Source organism: Nothoprocta perdicaria, unplaced genomic scaffold (genome assembly GCF_003342845.1).
Source record: "Nothoprocta perdicaria isolate Ctin4 unplaced genomic scaffold, notPer1 scaffold_38, whole genome shotgun sequence".
Classification (NCBI taxonomy): Eukaryota; Metazoa; Chordata; class Aves; order Tinamiformes; family Tinamidae; genus Nothoprocta; species Nothoprocta perdicaria.
This window is the reverse complement of record NW_020455621.1, coordinates 3,429,728-3,444,793: the sequence shown is the minus strand read 5'-3', so window position 1 is coordinate 3,444,793 and position 15,066 is coordinate 3,429,728. Positions and strand designations below refer to the sequence as shown.

Genomic DNA, 15,066 nt, shown 5'->3' with positions numbered 1-15,066 from the left:
TAGCCCTTGACCTAAGAACATAAAAACTTTAATTCATTACCATGAGCATACATTTTCTCTCATGTTTCAATTAGTAAATTGAATGAGAGCAGGATTTAATAAATTGTTCATTCAATGTAAAAAGTACACCTGGTAATCCATTTTGGTTTGCTTTAGCCTCACTTCAATGACTTAACTATTAAAAATCCTTTCCTGTAAGCTTTAATAACCTCTTGTATAAGTAAGAAAAACTCTCCTCTTTTAAGATACAGTGCTCTATATTATTTTACAGATTTTTGTCATGTGAAACAGGTCATTATACTGTCACCCATTTACTTTGAGGGCAGGCAGAAGTGCTGCAACAGCTTTTTGCTTGTTGCTAGTAAGCATAATTTTTAATTTTATTGAAAATTGATTTATTTTCTTTAACTTTCACTGACTTTGTAGTATGAATTTTTTTTTATAATGTATTATTGTTCAGATTATTTATATAGTTGCTCAGTGCTCTTGGACACTTGTGCCAGTTTAAAAAAAAAAAAAAAAAAGCAAAATCAGACATAGATTCAAAAGTTGAATATAGATTGCAGGGGGATATATTTGAATGATCACATTTTTAAGCAGTGCCATTTTATTATTGTGCCCTTTATCATATGCTGATGATCTGTTTTGTAAGATAAAGTATCACAGCTATTTTTGTTTGTCTTTTCTAGAGTTTACAAGCTCTAATGAATGAATGCATTGGCCATGTCATTGGAAAGCCTCATAGTCCTGTTACAGGTTTGTACCTTGGTAAGGCAGAAGTTACTGACATTTCTTCTGGAGCTTTGCAGCTATTGTTACAGATTTTTGGTTGTAAAGTCATTTAAAGTGCTAAAAATAGCAATAAAAATATTTTTCAAACTTTCATGATTGTTGTGATATGAAGCCTCTCCAAAAGTATAAATATGTGGTTTTACATGAGAAATTTGAAAGTGTAAGGCATACTTTTTTCTCTTGAATTCCTGTGGAGTCTCACAGGTCATCTGAGAAAGGATTGTGTTTCTAAAGATGGGTCAAGAAGTGAATTTAACTTTAAGAAGCTACTTGCTTCTTCTCCCAGTGTTTCCTTGTGGCCCTTCAGTTGTTCACAATGGTGACAGATGTTACATAAGAATTAAGATACAGAGGAGTTGGATGCGGTGGCTTGGAGATGGCTTGGAGCTGTGGGAAATAGTGCTCTACTATCATATAGTTTGTCTTGCTGTGGAATATCTTTGGCCCTAGGGTGAAATGAACATATTTAAGTGTTTGTATTGAGAAAAGGATGTTTTCTCAGCTGTGCTTCCTCTTTCTCAACACTCCTTTTCTCTTCCTCCTACCATGTCCACTGACTGCTRTAAAATTCAAAATACCATATCTTCCTCCTGTTTTTTTTTTTCCCTTCTTGACATGCCCTTCCAGTGGAGGGTTGATGACAAAAGAAATGAAGGGAAGGTAATTTGACTTGGACAAGAATATTTTGGGAATCTTTTTTTCTTTCTTTCAGTTTAGGTATAATTTTAATGTGACYCATAGCTGAGAAACCTTTCCCACTGAAATGCAGGCCAATCCAATTAAAAGGAGCATTTTCTAAAGTAAATTTCAGCCAGGCTCTGTACTGTGATATAAAAGCTGTCCATTCACTTTTGATTCTGCTATTCCGCGGAAGGCTCTTTTTAGATACATCACTAATACGATAATGTCCAAATTCTGGAGCTCTTACAAACGCCRTCACAAAGGCAGCTGATCACACAAGCTGAATTGCTCGTTAGTTTTTGACTCGGAGGCACAGGTGGGGACGACGTGGACAGATGGCACAGATTTGAACAGCAGGTCCAAACTATAATAGGTATGAAGGAGGCCTAAGTAAAAACTGCCTCCTGGGCGCAGGTYGTGCTGACATCTTTCTGATGTCAGGATCTGTTAAATTAATAAATTAAAATTTCCTAGTTCCATTTGCCTACCCTGTTGATAGATTTTTAGCCACAGGGTCTTTTCTCCTTTTCCCAAGCTGAGGATCTAGTTGCATGTAGGCACTTGGCTGGGCTCAGGGTCCAGCTATGTGTTTTTTGCGGGGGAGGTTCTTTGTTTTGTTTTGCTGCTTCTCTTTCCTTTGAGCAGCAGCTCAAGTCCAGGTGAGTGGATTAGACCCTGCCATCTGTAACAGGCTGGGAGCTGTAAGAGGACCAGCAGCTGGCCCTGGTGCCTCTTTCTTCCCCAGGTGCTGCAAACACGGTGTAAACCCAGCTCGCTTCCAGAAATGCAGCCTGTGACCTCTCCTTCCCTATGGGCCCCAGCTGCCTTGGGCCATGGTTCCCACTGCCTCTTTCAGGCTAATTAAGGAGATGCTGAGGAAAGGGGATGGCCCTGATGACTCCTCCTGTGGGCAATGCATGAGCTTGGCATCAAGAAAAGGATGAGTTCTTTGGCATCAGTGTCCCTTTGTGCCCTGTCTTTGAGGCAGACAAGTCACCCATGGCCTGTCGGAGGATCATGAGTACGAGTAGAAAAGTCTTATGAGTTATTTTCCAGMTTACTGTGCTTCCCATTGCTGTCTGAGGAAACTAACTGGGATGCAAAGGGAACATAATACTGTTTATATGTTAAGTCTTAAATGGTTCATTAATATTAACCTTTCACTCTGATAACAATTGCCCTTTATCTGTAAATTTGAAATAATGAATGTGCAGTTTTAATGAAGTAAATATGTATGTTACTGATAGTTTTTCATTCTCTTGACAGTTTTAATTATTAGAAATAAATGAGTTACATGATGTAATAGTACAGATGACAATGTGTTATTTCAAGTGGGAGTAATTAGGGACTTTTTTGATGAATAAGAAACTGTGTCTATTCATAGTTAACTCTGGAAAATTGTTTTAATTTTGTTGAATCGCAGACTTGTATTTTGAAATGGTCCTAAACATTTTTTTTCTGGCGTCTGAATAAATGTGATTAATATATTTTTTTTTATTTTTTTTTTTTTAAGCTATTCATCGAAACAGTCCCCGTCCTGTAAAGGTACCTCGATGCCATAGTGATCCACCAAATCCTCATCTTATCATCCCCACTCCTGAAGGTTTCAGGTATTTAGAGTTAGTCCAGAATTGTCAACTATAGTTTTAACTTCTTTCACCAATGCTCACCCTGATTGAGTAGGACCTATTTCCTGTTGTGGGCAAATCAGCTTGTGAAGAGGAAGCTGCATATTGGTGATATAGTGATTTTTATAGAATTCTTTTAAGGACAAAACAGTTTTTCCATCACCGTTCTTCTTTAATTTACTTACTTACATTTGCATTTTTTTATTGATGCATGCTTTCCAACTCTGAAATCATTCCTCTTCCTTTTGTTTTTGCTGAAAACATTGTTGCAATCTAACAAACTTTAATCTAGTGAAAATAACTGCTTCTTAACAAGCCTTTATTTCCTCCTCGCTTTGAATGTCTGTGTACTTGCCCATGATGGTGACTCTTTGTAATTTAGCCTAGATAAGACTTTAAAATGCAGCATTCTGAAATACAGCGGCATTTCTGCATCATTAACAATTAGCTGGGAACTTAAAAACATGAGATGGTTTGCTTCCCTCAAAAAGAGTTAAAGGAGAATTAATGCAAAAATATTTTTAAAACTTCAAAATGAATTTTGTTCTGCATCTTTGTACACAAGCAGAACAAATGAGCCTGTTTTACAGGAACAGCAACACAGGTTCAGGAATAATGCATATCAGAAATATACACTTGCAATTTTGGAAGTTGCTTAGCTGTGGTAGTTACTTAGTTGCCCTAAAGTTTGGGGGGGAGGTTATTTTAAAAATTATCATTATTAAGTCATGGACGGTTCCTGAAACTTGTGAGCCCCAAACTTATTTCACCGGACAGTTTTGATGTACTCGAAAAGCCTTTCAAACCAGGCCTCACCATGCACATTTCCTTATTTTGGAACCTTATTTCTGAAGTACACTTTCAACTCCATCCCCGTCCTGGTTTATTATGGTATGCTGCTGTCAGCTGAAGTTGTCGTTCTTGCCCAGCCCACGGAGCGGCCCTTGCGACGCGCGGAACCCGTGCAGCGCTGCTGGCAGCCGCCCCGCTCCCGTTCCCGCTCCCGTTCCCGCTCCCGCCGGCAGCGACTCGGCTCCAGCCAAGGCGGGCAGCAGTGCAAATGAGACCAGGTAGTCCCACTCCGTGATGCGGAGGCCGTGCCTGAGCTCAGCTCCCATCCAGCTCTTCCCACCTCCTCGTGTTCCCATAGACCATTTGCACTGTGTGTTTCCGTCCCGTCGTGTGTTCCGCCACCTCCTCCATTCCTGTCTCACTGGGGCAAAATCTCACATTGTGGAAGGAGGCACTAGGGTCACGCTCGTTTAAAACGTCCAGACAAGGTGTGACTTTAAGCATGTGGTTCTGAAACGTTGGTCGGTAGGTTACAAATTCACTCAGTAAGCGTGTCCATAAAATGAACAGGAATTAGCATGGGCAAATCACAAATCTCACAAATTCTCTAAATGTATTCTYTCCTCTGCACCCCTGACTCTCAAAATCCTGGGCTTTTGGATCTTTATTTCTACTGCGGAGTACCAGAAGCTAGGCAAAAGTTATACAAAAAAAAGAGGTTCTTATCAATGAAGACATCTGTATGACTGTATCACACTGCTGCAAAGGGGAGAGAAAAAAAAAAAAAAGAATGAGAGGGAAACAGACTGATAGTGACCAAAGTGAACTTGAGCATGACTTGGTTATTGTGAATTATTTTTATTTTAATTAATAATATTCAGTTGTTAGTTGTCAAATTGTCACATTTCATAGATAGGGTAAAAAATGCACAGCACAAACATCTGTTTTGGTGTTAAGAGAGTAGATTGCAAATATTTGTTTATTAATATAATAAATTAAATAATTAAAATAATATAATAAACTTCCTGCTACAGTCTTATCCCTCAAGACTGTTTACTTTATGGTGGGATAAGACTTAACCCCCTTGCATACYATAGCCTGTAGACATACAAGTTGTCAGTCCAGGCACTTTGTTTTTTAAAAATCTCCCACATTTTTTTTTAATTGAAATTTTGTCTTTATTATGTATATCTTTGTTTCTATTTTTAGCTTTCTTTTGAAGAAGACAGAATAGGCAGTAGGCTGCAGTCCTGTCCACATGAAGAGTCCTTTTCAAGTTAATTACATTCTAGAGACTTATTTTCACTGAGAGGTTCTGGCAGCTTCCTACMCTGGCAGGGTACTGAATGATTAGCATTTAGAAGAGCCAAACACAGAATTTGATTATTATCTTATCCTTTCTTTTTTCTCTTTCCCCACACAATAAAGAGCATTTTTTTGAGATTTTTGCTAGAATAGGTAGTCCACTTAGAGACAGTGGGGAGATAGGCCAGGTTTTAGTATTTGTAGGGCTTGTTGAATGCAACTGTCACGTGTATTTATTTGGCACACSTGAATGGTTTCTGTATGTCTTACATAAGTTTGATGAAAATGGGAGGGTTACATTTTTGATAGTTTCTTCTAGTTCTAAAAGATAGTCATTGGAAAAAAGAAAAATTTTACTCAATAGCAACCAATGCACATTACTTTCATGGATGCTAATATGACAGCTGGGAGTGAGTGCAGAGCTCTAGCTCTTTTGTAGCACGAGAGCTATAGTTTCCCTTGTATTTTTATATGCACAACCTAAATATTGTTAGTATTACTCTTTCAATGCCCTGAATTATCTAGGAAGTATCTTAAGAATAACGTCATTGAATCAGACCCGTGGGATTTTGGAGGTTGTTTTTTTGGGGAAGGGGGATGAGGGGCAAAGTATTACAGCAGAGGCAGCATAATGCACTTAGAGCAAGCTTCTGCATTTAATACACTCAAAAAGCTTCAAACTTTACCAAGTTGCAGTCCTAATTRTAATTTCCTTTATTCATGCTCAGAATGAAAAGCGAAATCTAGTCAAGAAAATATTTGACTTTTTTTCTGTTCTGCTTTTATGTGCAAGAAACACAGTCTTTAGCTGCTGCATGGAAGCAAACTTGTTATACTTTCCAAAAACTTGCCAGACATTTAGCACAGGATGTCAGCATCATGTGTATATAAAAGGCTGAATATAGGAACCTGGTAAGTCAGTAGTGCTAGGCAATGCTTGGTGCAAAAATACCACCAGAGAACTATTCAAGTTGTTCTTCAAATAAATAAATAGGCAAATAACTGTTTAATATAATAAATAGTAAAAATTCAAGCATCCTCAGTTGTTTAAACTGCACTTTTAGAATACTTTTATAAATCTGCATTTTACCCATACTGATAATATGTAAATGTTGCTTTCTGAGCTAGTTGAGGTTGTTATTGATTATTTAATATTTATCCAAGGCAGAAGCAGAAATAGTGAAAAACTTCTCTTTCACTCTCTCTCTTTAACTAATAGCATGCACACAAATGTTATGGACACAAGCAATCAAAAACAAATGGATTTTAGGCACAGACATTCAGAGTTATGATACTGAAGCTCCTATGCGTAGCTGCCACCTCTTTCTAAAGGCACCTCTTTTCCGAAGGATTTTTAGCTTCTCTTAAGTTTCTTGCACGTCCAGAATTTTCTCTTCATCTGCTCAGAATAACCTCAGCCTTCTTGCTGCTAAAACTGACCATCCTAAAGAGTCCTACTGATTTTTCACCAGTTATAATTTCAAGCCCTTTTCATCTTTGAAGATCTAAATGGCAGAGCTAGCRAGTGCAATCGAAACATCCTATTGCAAACTTTTGTGTGGGAATGAAGCATCTGGGGTTTGAGCTTCTGTTTCCAGGAAGGGTTTTTTTGTGTTTGTGTGTATTACTTTTAAAAAGTGTTACTGGATAAAATATAGTCTAATCACTTCTGATTGCCTGTCAAAACCTGTCACAAGTTGTCTTGTGCGGCAGCTGTCTTTATTACTTTCTTAAAAATCAGTAATATGAAATCTGGTGTAAGCAGGTAGCAGTTTCAAGTAGTGAATGCTTTAAAAGCTTAKATCTCTTCATATCTAATCATACTGCTGAAAGTTATATAAAAAAGCCTAAATTTGGGAAAAAAAATAGTGTAAAAAGGACTTTCAGTTTGCCTTCTCCACCGCTGCCTTTCATGCTTCATGTCCTGTGCTTCAGAGATTCTTTCTGTTTGAAGCKGTAATTATACTACCATTAATAGTTATTACTGCAGTGCCAAGTTAATTAGTAAAATGATTCTTTTTAGCAGGGGTTCCAGTGTCCCTGAAAATGATCGACTGGCTTCAATAGCAGCAGAGTTGCAGTTCAGGTCCCTCAGTCGTCACTCCAGCCCTACTGAAGAACGAGAAGGTGATTGTCTCAATAATAGAATAATTGAGACAATGTCACTGTTGTCTCCGTAATAGATTGTTACCTGGCTCTGCAGATAATTTATGTGATTAACATAGTTCTCTATTACCAGTTCTTACCCTTTCAAAAGTTTTAGCACCCCCCACTCAAACAAGACTCTTCAGCCATAATTTTTTTTTTAACTTTTAGGCTTATGTGTTCAGATTAAATTGTTTGTCTGCAGACATTGCTGCTGCTGCTGTCTTGCTTCCTGCGTTGTTTCTGAACGTCCTGAAATGTTTCTGAAAACCTTGAGGTTTTTCTTGGTGTCTTGCTAAGTTATAATATTCACAGTGATATTGATAACATGTCTACTGAATTATCTATCCAATTAGATAGTACATTTGTTCTTCTGTGTTCTGTTAACAAGGTATGATTAGGATCCTCAGGAGAGGAAAGAGTTTTCTATCCTGCAGTAGCTACCTTACAGATTTGTAATGCTGTTAACTGAATCCAGAAGGAAAGGCCAGGAGGAGTGAGCGACTTGCTCTCCTGGTCACTGCTTCTCCTTCAAATTTATGCAGCTCCTATATATGTAATAAATATTTATTACAATAAATGCCTTGAAGCATTGATTATTAAGATAGGTAGTGTGTTCTGTGCAAATTCAAATGGAGTATTAAATTCTAAATGAAACAGTTGATGCTGTAAGCCTACAAGATGAAGCAGATCTTTAAGAAACAAATGCCTTAAGATATATTCTGAGAGCTTGCTTTTAGGAAGGAACACTGAAATGCTTATTCCCTTTTTATGCACCTGTCTGGAAAACTGGAATAGCAGAAATCTTTTTCTGAGGAACTTCAGAAGCTTGCTCTCCTGCAGGCTTGTAACCCACATCTGAGTCTGAGTATCCTGAGTTGAAGCTTTTCCCTCATGGAAGARCAGAGAATTAAATCACCTTTCAGAATATCACTTCTGTTTTGTCTTTAAAGATAATAAGTTGTCTTTGAATTCCAAAGCATGCAGTGCCATGTGCTGGTGTCTTATACCTGAGAAGTGTATTTATTCTGATAAGTGAAAATCTCAGCTTCTGCTAAATCTGGTGGCAGAATCCTTAAAAGTAATATGAGAACAAGCTACCTCTGTGCTCACAGTACTATTTCTCTAGAACCATCATATCCAAAAGGAGATTTAAGTGGATCATCCCGGCGGAGTTGGGAGCTCAGAACCTTAATCAACCAGACCAAAGGTAGGAGTATAGGAGTCATAATAATTTAATGTTTCATAAACTAGCACTGTATTAAAGAAAAAAAAAGAATAATGATGATGATGTGACTTGGAAAAGATTTTCACAGCTTTGTGAAAATATAGAGGGAAAAAAAGGAAGGAAAGGAAAAGTGAAGGAAGCAAAAAAACTCCTGGTATTTAGGTAAAGAGACCACTAACAGAATCACAGGGGKTATACTTTGGAAAGGGGTTATTTAGATCTTATAAAAGTAGCATCTTTTCAGGTATTGGAAGATGCCAGCAGTTTAGTCCTACTGTTACAAAAATRCTGTTACCACTGTAGGAACTGTGGAGTTCAGTGCCCTTCAGCAGCCTTGCTTCTCGTGGTTGAGAATGAATTCTGACCGCAGGAAGAGTATTTCTGAGATCTCTCCCTCATGTGGGATTTTTTTTTTCTTATTTTGGATGTCTAACRGGATGTGAATTATCCTGCTTCTCTCCCTTCTCTCTGTCCTGCTGCTTATTTTTATGAAACTTGAAGTAACTTAATTTTCTCTATRTGTACACATTTATGCATACAGCTTGCTTTCATACATTCTGGCAGGCTAAAACCACATGAAACATTAGAAAAAGATGTTTCCTGTMATATAAAGAGCTGTTCTGTCACTTAAACATCTAAAAAAGGGGTACATTTATGACATGTGAAGTTATCCTTTTGCTGTACTCAGCAAAAGTAAGGTTTCATTGACACTTTCTCTGTGATTTTGATCACTAGGTTTCAAGAAGGATGTGGCTTAGGTGGAGAGAATGCAGGAAAAACTAAACCTTTTTTTCCCTGAAATCTAAAAGATGTTTTTTTGTTTAGAACATAAACTCTGAAGAAATCAGATTTGTTTAATCTGGGAAGAAAAGAATGAGGAGAAAAAAAAATCTAGAGTTGCTGCAGAAGGAATTGGTACTTGTATCCTCTGTAGATAAGAATTTTGGTCCAAATGGAATTTTTGATTCCCACTGCAGTGGAGGAGATTTAATTTCTATGAAGCAATATGGATTGTAGGTGGGCTACAGAAGATGTTTTTTGAAGGAATTTCAGTAATTCCATCTTTGGAGGTTTTATAAATAGGTTAGACAAATGCCTGTCTACAATGGTAGCTGTGTAGTTTTCTGCTTTAAGAAGGAAAGGAAATAACTGCTTCTTGAGGCTTCTTCCAGCCTCACTTTTTATCTTTTTGCTTCCTGTCAGGACTTTAAAGCTGGAGTTATATAATACCTCAGGATCTCTGAAATAAGAAATACTAAGGCAGGAGTTTGAAGAACCCAACTCATATTTCAATGGAATAAAAACTTGACATAGTTGGGTTAACTTTAGCACAGTTCTCTTACCTGTCTGCTTAATTTCAGGTCAAATGCAAGAAAAATAAATTAGACTCTCAAAATAGTTGCCTTTTAAATCAGGACATTTGACATAATATTAAGAGGTGGCAAACAGATGTACAGATGGTATTTCTGAATCAGGGAAACTGTCAATTGCTTTTCTTTCAGACACTGCTTCCAAGCAAGCACCCATCGAAGCTGTTCAGAAGTCCGTTCAGTTGTTTGAGGAAAGGAGATACAGAGAGATGAGGAGGAAGAACATCATTGGCCAAGTTTGTGACACCCCAAAATCTTACGATAATGTCATGCATGTAGGTTTGAGGAAAGTGACTTTTAAGTGGCAGAGGGGAAACAAAATTGGTAAGTTTGTTATATACTCATTTATTAGGCAAAACTTTTAGCTGGATTTTAAAAGGATGGCTAAGATAATCTCACAGAATCTTTCATCTCTGAATGAGTAATATCAGCTGTAGTAAAATTAGAATGTCAAATAATACCATTGCAAGTGGTGTTTCCTGTATTTAGAGTTTCACTAAAGTATTTTACTGGTCAAGTAACAAGCAAAGATGGAAAATAATTTCATTACTGCAATTAATTGTATGTTCAGCTCTGTAAAGGTTGAGATGAATTCTGCTTTTGGAAGAACCATGATTTTGAATGTAAATGAACAAACTTTAATGGATTTGTCTTATTAATCAATACTGTTTTTACCCCACACGTGAGCATTGTTTTCTCACCCCTTTGAGGTTTGTGGGAAGAACCTCATGAATAGTTTTCCAGAACAGCCTGATGATATATTGTTTGCTTTTAACATAAACTTAAAATTCAGCATTGTGAATGTAGTAGCAGATGTTACTGCTTTAAATCTGCTGGAAATTTTAAAAGAGCTGAGAAGTTTTCAGTTAARTGTCTTCTTATTGCAGTCAATGTGTATTTTGGATGTCAAATGTAGTGGAGTTAATTTCTCTTACTGTTATTYTGCAGGTGAAGGCCAATATGGGAAAGTCTATACCTGTATCAGCGTTGACACTGGCGAGCTGATGGCTATGAAAGAAGTGAGTGTTCTGTAYAAAAGAATCCCTGCTGCCTTTACTCTTTCCGTGAACCACACGTTTCTGAGCTAGTGGGTGCTCGGGCTTTCTGAACCCTGGTGTTAGCTGGATGGAGATGGATGGGAAGACAAACTGCTGCATCATGTATCCACCTCTGCTAATTGTCAACCTGTTGCTCCTTAAGCTTTTCATTTCAATTTAAAATTTTCAACTTAAATATATGTAGAATAGATATTGGCTTTTTACTAATCTCACAAGGATGTGTGAACTTAATGAATATTTGCTTAATATATGTGGACTCCCATGAAGAGAACTTAAGTTGTTTTGGAGGGAGTTTTCTCATGACTGAAGACTGTACAAAAATGTAWATCATATTTTACAGTATATCATCTCATGTTTTATTCCTTTCTTCTTCATTCCTTAGAGAAAAAGATAGGAAGTGTCACAACAGATGTTTTTCAGCTTCTCCTGTAGTTTAAATGAGCTAGGCTGAGTCACAAAACTGTTGACTAACCTGGTGGGTACAGAAAATTTAATTTTCAGTATACAAATAAGTAAAGCTGTGTAGGCGTAGACATCCTTTTCCCCTGCAGCACCTTATTTATTGAAATGTGTGTATTGTTTAGTTTTGTTGCATTTCCACTTCTTCAGACAACTGTGAGCATCAACATTTCACAGAAGTTACTATGGCAGCCATTTGTCACTAGAGAACTTAAAGAACAGGGTCATGAAATATGATGATGATGATGATGATGATATATATGGGATCTTTCAAAGGTTTGAGAAAGCAAGGCTGGATCTCTGCTTAATGTTTTGTACCATTACTCATCTGTTGGCTGATGCCAACACTAGGACTGATGCTTCTGAGTGTTTCCTCTACCTTTCCTCATCCTTGCTAGCAGCACACTGTGGTTTCTGAAATTCAGACATGCTTTCTAGATGCAGGTGCTTTTTAGACATCAGCATGTTCGTGTTCTCCTTGGGGGACTTCAAGTTAAAAATAAGTGCAAATGGACCTTCCTTGATGCACATTCTGTTAGCAGGCTTCCTACTTTACCTTCTGATGTTTTCTAACTGTTAGGCATATATGACCAATAAGAAGCACTGATTTTTCACTGTGAGCTTAACTATGCAGTGTGCTTGTTTTTCTCCAAATAAAAAGTGCTTCTGAATATCTTGAAAAATTCGAGGGTTCCATGAAAACAATTTTTTTTCAATATAACAGTGTTGTGTTAGTTTAATATTGCTAAATGATGGGGAAAATCCTTTACTACACATACCCAGCTTTGAAGTGTTAGAAAATATATACAATACTTGAATGTCATTTGTCTTTTTATCACCATTTGAATACAAATCATATACTGGAATTGATGTACAGAACAAACACAATCATAATAACCTAGGAACCAAAGGTAACATGTGTTTATTTTTCTAGAAGTTTGTGAACCAAGTGTTAGATAATAAGGGCTTTAGGCTCTCCGACAAGATAGTAAAAACAGTGTCTTCCATAATTTGAGCTGTGCATTTTGCCCATCTTTGTTATGAACAAGAGAAGGCTTAGATGAGTTTTTCAGAAGGCTTGCTTTTGTTTTTCCTCTGAGAAAAAAACATAGCGGCGTATTCTTAATGGAAATCTAAATGAAAGTTGTTCATTTAGATGTGCCTTTGTGTTGGTGTTTGCTTCATGCCATGCCTTTTCTTTGCAGTGGCTCCATGCTCAATTCACTAAAGAAATACCTTAGAATGAGCATCTTCTGATGTCACTGAGGTTGTTTTCAGGTCCTTTTGTATCTATCTGCTATATTTAAGATCAAGGGCAAGCTCCAATAAGATATATAGGCACATGTGTGTGCACACAAACATTTGTACTCTCATATATATAATATATACATAGTACTCTCATATATATAATATATTTTATATATATATAAAATATGTATTTTATATATATAATATATATATATTTATATATATAAAGGGACAAACTTTTACTCTTGTGAAATTTTCTGGATATTGTTTGAAGTTCTTCTTTACTTCAATTTTTTTTTAATGAGAGGAGGGAGTGTTTTGAATCTCTTAGATGTTTCTTGAGAAAAAGTTTAATAACTGGCTTTTTTGAACTGTTTTATTGGTCTTTGTTCCATAGTAATTTAAAACATGATAGTGGTAAAATAATGAAAAATGTTTCTTTCAGATAAGATTTCAGCCCAATGATCACAAAACCATCAAAGAAACAGCAGATGAACTGAAGATTTTTGAAGGCATCAAGCACCCTAATCTAGTTCGTTATTTCGGTGTAGAGCTTCATAGGGTAAGAAAACTGTAATTATTGGGAGCTTGCATAGGGTTGGGAGAATTTGGAGAAGCTTTTGGCTGATGGAGATGTCGCTCCAGAACATCCGCACCCAGTGCTGAGGTCTCTTCAAAACACAGTTTGCAGAAAGTTGTGGCAGTAGCACATGAGCAGAGAGGCTGGTGCACAGCAAGTGAGCAAGAGTGAGCAATGCTGGAGCTATTCCAGGCTGCTCCTCTGTCCCGCTGTTCTACATGAGAACTATGTTGTGTACTGTATAACTTCTGTGTTGTAGATACTGATTCAACAGCCTAAAAGCCTTCACTGTTAGCAGTGAAAATTGTACCAATATCTTGACTTCTGGAAAAAAATTATGCTSGCACTTAGCTCTTAATGCCAGCTGCATGTCTTAAGAAAATAGTTTGCAAGGGAGCTAATATCTCTTCAGAAGGAAAAACAACTTTTCTTTCCTTAGCAGCAGAAATAAGCCTGGTTTCTTACAGACCCAAGTTCTGCAGGTGTCTCTCTTCCCTTCATCTCTCCTCCCCACGTGCCAGGTCTCAGATCCTGCCTGTGCCTGTGCCCAGTGGGGTGGGCAGGGAACAGGAGCTCCTCGTGCATCTGGAAAGGGGGCAGGTTTTTGCCTGACTTCACTCAATACAAGTGTGTTGGTTTGATGACCCATTGCAGTTTTGGAAGGGGAAAAAAAACTTGCTCTCTGTCTTCATTTTGTTGCTCTGATTTGTGTGTCTGTGCCACTGTTTCACTGGTTTCTTGGGCCAGTGGCAGGAGTTCACGTCTTTGACAGCATTTTTTGTTGAGTCCAGCTGAACTTGGCTGAACGTTTCAAAATGATGGGAGCAATGGGAAAAGAGTAAGAATCTAATGTCTCCTTAAATTGAGGCAGAGAACTTAAGTGCTGAGAAGAGCAAAAAGTTTGCACCCTAAACGTGCTAATGCAGAAATTGGGAGAGGAATAGTGAAGGAGAACTTGATCCTATTTCAGTACTGAAATAAATCATTGAACAAAACCAATGCAGTGCAGTTTGGTTCCCACCGCAGGAGGAGATGTACATCTTCATGGAGTACTGTGACGAGGGCACCCTGGAGGAGGTATCCAAGCTGGGCCTTCAGGAGCACGTCATCAGGCTCTACTCGAAGCAAATCACGGTTGCTATCAACGTGCTGCACGAACATGGAATTGTCCATCGAGACATTAAAGGTAATAGTAACCTAAGAAAAGGTAATGTTCGTGTTTCAGTGTTATAGATGAGGGGATGTGGGAAGGAAAGAATATTTTTTGTTTGTGTTTAGGACACAAACCCTGCGTGAGCAGGGGGGTTGGACTCGATGACCTCTGAGGTCCCTTCCAACCTTCGGCATTCTAGGACAAATTGTCTACACTAATACAGCAGCTGAGTATATGATCTTCCTCACAGTGTCAAACAGTTCTCAAGATACTGGCTATTTTTGTGCTACTTTTTAAGTGCAGAGCATTGCAATTCTTTTGCAGATAGAATTGCAAAACCATGAGCAAGTTCTGCTTATGCTTTGACTTGAAACCGTTTTGGTTGYGATCATTAAGATGTTGGGGGACTCATCCAACCTCAAATTTCAGTCCTTGTGTTCTGGCACTAACATGCTGAGTTATGTGGTGCTGCTGTTAGTCTCATCCGTGCAGGAAACAGTGGTGTTTTCTGGGAGCTGGCAGGTAGCACAGTGCTCTSGCTGTTCATCAGAACTCTTGCTTGTGATTCCCATTTTCCAGAAGAGTTTGCAGGATTTCCAGGAACAGTTGCCTAACCACAGCGACAAA

The 15,066-nt window shown here is 37.8% G+C and overlaps 1 protein-coding gene across 1 annotated transcript in view; it reads left to right on the top strand.

The window, feature by feature from the left end:
* MAP3K4 (mitogen-activated protein kinase kinase kinase 4) overlaps positions 1-15,066 on the top strand; it is a 64,814-nt gene that overhangs the window by 42,277 nt on the left and 7,471 nt on the right. Inside the window, exons 16-24 of the mRNA XM_026044723.1 lie at positions 690-756; positions 2,987-3,083; positions 4,031-4,171; positions 7,225-7,325; positions 8,473-8,553; positions 10,074-10,265; positions 10,890-10,960; positions 13,152-13,268; positions 14,313-14,472. Coding sequence (XP_025900508.1) covers positions 690-756; positions 2,987-3,083; positions 4,031-4,171; positions 7,225-7,325; positions 8,473-8,553; positions 10,074-10,265; positions 10,890-10,960; positions 13,152-13,268; positions 14,313-14,472 — 1,027 coding nt within the window. The remainder of the gene's footprint in view (positions 1-689; positions 757-2,986; positions 3,084-4,030; positions 4,172-7,224; positions 7,326-8,472; positions 8,554-10,073; positions 10,266-10,889; positions 10,961-13,151; positions 13,269-14,312; positions 14,473-15,066) is intronic.